We start from the raw sequence: 6,339 nt of genomic DNA on the forward strand, positions 1-6,339 counted from the left end.
TTACACCAGTTCTCCTTTTTCCATCATGTGTTCATTAACCATTCTGTCAGCTTTCTTCCCAATATTGCATGAAGAAAAATTATCAGCAGAGTTCAAGCACAATCTTTTGCAACATTAGCCCACTTCTAAAGGTACAAGTAACTAAATCAAACGTAATATATTTCCTTGTTTGTAGTACAAACAGAACCGTAATCCAACACTCCCAAAATATTCCACGTATTGCAAAATAGACACCAGGAAAACACACCTAAAATAGAGCAGGTCTTTAATGTTCATGCCAAGACATACCACACGGCCCAGCACTAGCAACCAAAGTAAGAATGTACCACCCACTGCTATCAAGACAATCATTAGCTGCTTTCAGAGCCTGAGGAAGACTGTTGCTAGCATCAGTAGCTGGTATCATAATTCAGATGCACTGTTATGCATACCTTCAATACCTTTACATGCCAAACAGCAACTTCAAAAGCCTGAATTTCAAGTTGGGACGATTTGGGTGCCTGTACCGTTTCAATAGAAGGCTCAAAGCTAGCATGTGGTGGTATGTTTTCATGGTTCAGGACATGGGCTTGTAACAAAGAGGTTGCTGGTTCAGCTCCCAAGTGCAGCACTACAAGGGTATGATACTTGACCTTGTTTGCTTTGGTAGACATACCTAGCGAATTACTAACACGTGAATAAAATATGTAAGCTCCCCTACGCAAGTCTGACTACACTTAGCCTATTACATCTGAAACCTGATTACATGCACTCACACTCATGTATTTATGTGAAGCTGCACTGATGTGGGGAGCAGTACTACAAGAACCCAGTAAGTTTGCAAAGTACTGTATATTGGACGAAGTGGGCTTAATCTGTTATTGAAATGTTCAAGAGAACTCTTTCAGTGGCCATGCACGAACCTCCAATTTGGCCAAATACACATTTTTAAGCGGAATTACATATTTGAAAATGTATAATAAATTGTGTGTGTGTGCATGATTGAGTGAGAGTGTGTGTGTGTGTGAGAGAGTGTGTTTGAAAGAGAGCGTGTGTGTGTGAGAGAGCGCGTGTGTGTGTGTGTGTATGTGCGTGTGTGCGAGTGTGTGTGTGTGTGTGTGTGTGTGAGTGCGAGAGTGTGAGGGTGCGTGTGCGAGAGAGCAAAAGTGAGTGTGTGTGTGTGTGTGTGTGTATGTGCGAGTGCGTGTGTGCGTGTGTGAGTGCGAGAGTGTGAGGGTGCGTGTGCGAGAGAGCAAAAGTGTGTGTGTGTGTGAGGGTGGCCTCCAAAAATGGGTGTTAAGGTCATTATTCTTCTGCTGTACTCTTCTACCACTAATCAAATAAACAGGAGCGACACCCAAAGCAAGGACTAGATTTATACAGAATATAACAGCATAAACACATATAATGGAACAGGATTATTTCGGATATCCATTCACCTGCAGGGTGAATTGGAATTTCGCCCCAACTCACCATGTAGAGCAGGAAGGGGAAGGCCAGTAGGAATATCCAGAGGTAGAGGTGAAAACAGTTGGAGAACGTGCTCTGGTGCGGGTCGACGTACCAGCCTCCGGTCAGGGAAGCCCACACGCCTTGCCGCAGTATCTGAAGAGCCTGAGAACCCATCTTTCCAGCAGGCGACTCAACCTGGGGCTGAAGGCCCCTCGGTTGCCCGCGGCCACGGTCTGGTTCCAAACTTTTCGGCTGTACACCCGCTCCGTCTTCGCTATAGTGATTGCAGCTCCATTGAAAGCTACCGGTAAGCTTTGCAGTCTAAAGCGAGGATGTCTTCGAGAAGCCGATACTTTACAGTTTGGGATCGGCTTCCTTCGATTGCAGTAGAAAGAACAGTCGCATGTGCTTTTCACAAGCACGACACTTTTGTGCAGTTCTTGGAAACAAAACTTCTATTATATATTCTGGGCAGTATTTTGGCACTTTTGATCCAACGAGAAAAGGAAAACATTCACTAGGACAAAAAATTACGAACCTCTTCGTTTTCTTTCTTCGCTTGTATCCAGCACTTGAATAAATTAAAACCAGTTTGTATTTTTTAAACCCTTCAGATGGTCGATACTGTACCTACACGTCAGAACTCCTTTACTACTTGTGGCCATTGTGTGATTTTGCAAACTAATGTTAACGGTAATGATCAGAACGATTTATTCTTTAAGAGATTACTTGTCATGAAAACATGAGGCCTTAGCCAATGCCAATGGCTTTTCACGATATATTGCTTGAAAGCTAGTTGAATAAATGGGCTATCCTAACACAGCAGATCTATCTGAAAATGGTATGAGTTTGGATTCTAGTGCCAGTCTACCTTTTCGGACTTGGACTATCTTGCCAACAACCAAACGTTTGCTAGCTGATGGACTCTTGGTGAGCTGGCATCTGTTCTAAGCCTTTCTTAATGAGCCATAATTTAACTAGCTAGCAATATACTGCATGTACGATCTGCAGATTTGTAGCCCTGAGAAAACAATCACAGAAAGACAGACCGAAAAGAAAACTACAAATCGTGTACATGTTTATCAAAACGAGATATGATAGCAAGGTACGTCACTTTCTGTCAATGCCAGATGAAAATACATCGTCAGCTAGCACAAGATACCCATCTGGCTTGCTAGTAGCAGTATTTGCATGCTGTAGTTTACCAACAAGAATCAACCGTTAACTGCGCTGGCTATCAAACTAGCTAGCTACCCTCAATACTGCAGGGGTTGTACTGATATTCGTCCATTTAGCTAGAAATGCTTAAGAGCCCTCTGTCATTGATTTAACTCACTAGCTATGCGAGATGGCAGGTTATATGGGCTTAATCTCCAGCTGCAATGTTTCACTTGCAAGCAGCCTAGCAATTATTTCAGGAAATGCACCTTAATTTAGTAGCTACATGGATAACACGGACGTAGCAAGTGAACGTTAAATCCCCACCAAACTCCCTGTAAACAAGTAATTTATGGCTGCTACGACAAGCTAACGTATTTTATAAGCTAGTTGAGTATTTGGCAACGGCGAAACTTAGCAAGTTGATAGCGTTATCTGAATGAAAAATAGACAACACAGCACTGTCCAGCTCTAAACTGGTCGATGTTAGCCAGCTTGCCAGTTTTAACAATATTAGCCGGCTAGCAAGAAAGCTAGTCCGAACACAACATGCAGCTTTCACCCCCTTTACGTTGCTAGCTAGCGGGTACTAACCAGTTTACTATAACAATGTAGCAATTCAACTTGTATAGTTTTTTATAAGGGGCCACATGCAACGTATCATCTGTCGCGAGCTATCTAGTTCACTGTGAGCAACATGTAGCGCATCTAACTAGCTAACCTGTGATGGCTGTACTATAGCTAGCTTGCTACGTTAGCTACATTGATTGGTTTGCTAGCTCGTCAGCTTGGTATCCACCCTCGAGCTTCAGTCAAAACAAGAATACCAACCGATATCCCGGTTTCCAATTTTGGAACCGACTCTGTTTGCTCGCCAGCTAGGCCAAAAATTGAATAACATCAGGTACATCAGCTAGTTAAACCGATTTTTGTATCGACGGATTTTCCCTTTTAGAAGCGCTTATCATAGCTACCTCCTCTCCCTTCCGTGTTGAGCACAAGACTCCTTTTTGACTGTTTTCCTCTTCTTATCCACGAGTAGCAGCTAGCCAGTCACCGAGCCAGCTCGCTAGCCAGCTAGCTTATCATTGTGTTTTCCGTTAATCTTTTCCGGTGGAAAGACACGGTTGGTGTTTGAAGTTTTAGTCTTCATACAGAACGAAGCTTCCAAAAGATATACAACTTCGCCATTCCCCTTTACATATTATACATGGTCAAACACATAGGGTTCGTTTTAATTCCTGAAAAAATCCTGGTTTCTCACCCAGCAAACTCCTCCTGTCGAATTCGCCCATTCACACAGGTAGCAAACACCCATTCGAAGGAAGAGCACGAAATTACACACTGTGATTGGCTCAGATACCTGTCTCTCAACTAGTTAAAATGGCGATTGGTTGTATGAGAACAAACTGTACCTCTGACCTTAATTGACGAAACCATATTATATGATTGGTCTTTTTGGCAATCGGTCATGACGTATTGATTCAGGTGTAAAATGAACATAAAATGCTGATTTGCTCCCGTAGGTTATGGAATGTGTTGAGAATATACATTAGAAAACATTATGGATTTTACCATCAGAATACCTGATCACAAATAAAAGTTATGGAATTTTCCTAGGTTACTCCATAGGCACAGTGTTACTCATCGAAAAGCTACCTCAAGAGACTGAATAATGATATTTAGACAAATTGTGTTTCCTGTGATGTTCACAATGAAACTGCCCAGCACCTTTTTTTTGGGTATATGAACCTGGGAAGGTTCATATACCCAAACTTTCTGGAAAGATTTTTGCAATATTATATATAAATATGTACATTCTGATTTGTTTTTATTGTAGGAAAATGTATTGCTTGGCTTCTTCTACAAATATATTGGGGAGAAAATGATACTATACTATAAAATTAACATATTGGTAGCTAAATTTAATATACATAAATTCAATAACGCTAAACCTCTTAAAATATTTAAAATATTTGAAAATGAAGCCAAACTATAAACTGAAACTATACTAACTTCCTCCAATACCAAAGCTATCAAAACAATCAGTCTTACTTTAAAGAATTTTCAATTCAGAAAAAAAAAGTTTTCACTAAAAATCCAGATTTCCCATTATTATTAAAACAATAATCACAATATTACAGTAGATCTGTTAAACCTCTAAGGTTTATTTCATATGGAAGTACATGCAATTTCTGAACTATAGCCTATAAATAGTTTTTCCATTTGGCTGAGGACGCACCTACATATATGCCCAGGGGTCACTGGGCCCCAGTCTATGAATGCCCTGATCTAAATAACTGTATGTATTTCCTGTGGTGGTCCTGATTGAGCGCATTACTAAAGGACACAATGCTTTGAAATTACAAACTGCAAGGACAGAGAAATAGAAATATTCAGGCTGCAACAAAACTGAGAACACAGCAGCATTCTAACATTAAAGGGTTTAGGAGAAGCTGGAATGACGCAGGGTGCGTTTTTCCCAGCATGGTATCGGTGCACTAATACGCTCAGGAGGTAAGTAATCATCTTTACTCCACAATAAAGCATTTCTTTCCTGCAGACAGGGGGTGACTTTTAAGATGACAATGCCCCCGACAACAAGCAAGAAGAGGCTTTAAATAGCTTTGCAGCTTGCACTGACCATATATTAAAAGCCTACCTTACAAAATGGGAAACATTGGTTTTCTCTGATCACTTGAGCCAATGAATTTGTTCATCCCTACAAAATTACATTTAGCCAACCAGATTTGATCAAAGGGTGTTGGCAGACACGGTTACCTATGATTGGGTGCTTTCGAACAGAACTGTACTGTGGTGGATGAAGGAAGAGTTGATACAATTGCTCTACCATCACTGAGAAATGATTTAGTGCAATTTAGTATGTATTTCAGTAAGCATTTTCCTGAATATTGGGGATGCAGTGCCACTCAATGTAATTATGTTGTCAAAGGGCTGTCCGACCCTTTGCCCTACCTCACTCAGCACCAGGGGCCTTAAATATGTTTTCAAACCACTATGGTCAGCATTATAAATTCTTTAATGCCAAACACTATATCAATCATTCCTGAGATGCAAAATGAATATTCTACCTTTCAAAGATGTTTGAAACTTAGGTGATGTAATAATATCACTGTGTTATGGCATGGGAGATCAGGGTTCAGTGCCCATCTGAGGTAGGGAGGGATTGGCCAGGGTTTTCTGTGTTGTTACTTCATTAATTTGTCCAAAATATGTTCCATGCACTCACCGGCTGCTTGGTTCCATCAGTGAGCGATGCATCTCCCCTCCACTCAGCACCAGTAGCGCTGGGTGTCCCATGATGCGTAAGGTCCACCGGCTCACAGACAAGTGCATTGGCGGAGTGGTCAGCTGTGATGCTGTTGGCACACAGGTGTTGTTGACACAGTATTCACAAAAGAAACGTAATTGCTCATTCCAGATTGGAGAGAACAAATGGAAACTGAAGAAGAAAAAAATCAAGCCAGCGAAGCACTCAGGCACTGGCAGTGCTCTACAGTAACTAACTGCCCCCCCCCCCCCCCTCCACACACACACCCGTCCCACCCACTTGCCCCTCCAACCCACTGCTCAAGTACTTCTTGACCTGTTTGCAGATTTTAAACCATTGGTGCAATCTCTGCCAGTCACTAGCACTTGGAAACAATTTCATCATTCTTGTCTAGTTGATGGCTCATCAACTTTGGGTTAACAGGATTGAGGGGCATTGGCATGGAGAAACAATCAGAG

The 6,339-nt window shown here is 41.6% G+C and overlaps 1 protein-coding gene across 3 annotated transcripts in view; it reads right to left on the minus strand.

Moving 5' to 3' along the window:
* LOC118236000 (pecanex-like protein 3) overlaps nt 1-3,875 on the minus strand; it is a 37,441-nt gene extending 33,566 nt beyond the window's left edge. For all 3 annotated transcript variants that reach the window (XM_035433965.1, XM_035433964.1, XM_035433963.1), the window contains exon 1: nt 1,453-3,875. In XM_035433965.1, coding sequence (XP_035289856.1) covers nt 1,453-1,605 — 153 coding nt within the window. In that variant the 5' untranslated portion in view covers nt 1,606-3,875. The remainder of the gene's footprint in view (nt 1-1,452) is intronic.
* Between the last annotated feature and the right edge of the window lie 2,464 nt (nt 3,876-6,339).

The sequence above is a fragment of the Anguilla anguilla genome, chromosome 9, assembly GCF_013347855.1.
Source record: "Anguilla anguilla isolate fAngAng1 chromosome 9, fAngAng1.pri, whole genome shotgun sequence".
NCBI classification, from domain to species: domain Eukaryota; kingdom Metazoa; phylum Chordata; class Actinopteri; order Anguilliformes; family Anguillidae; genus Anguilla; species Anguilla anguilla.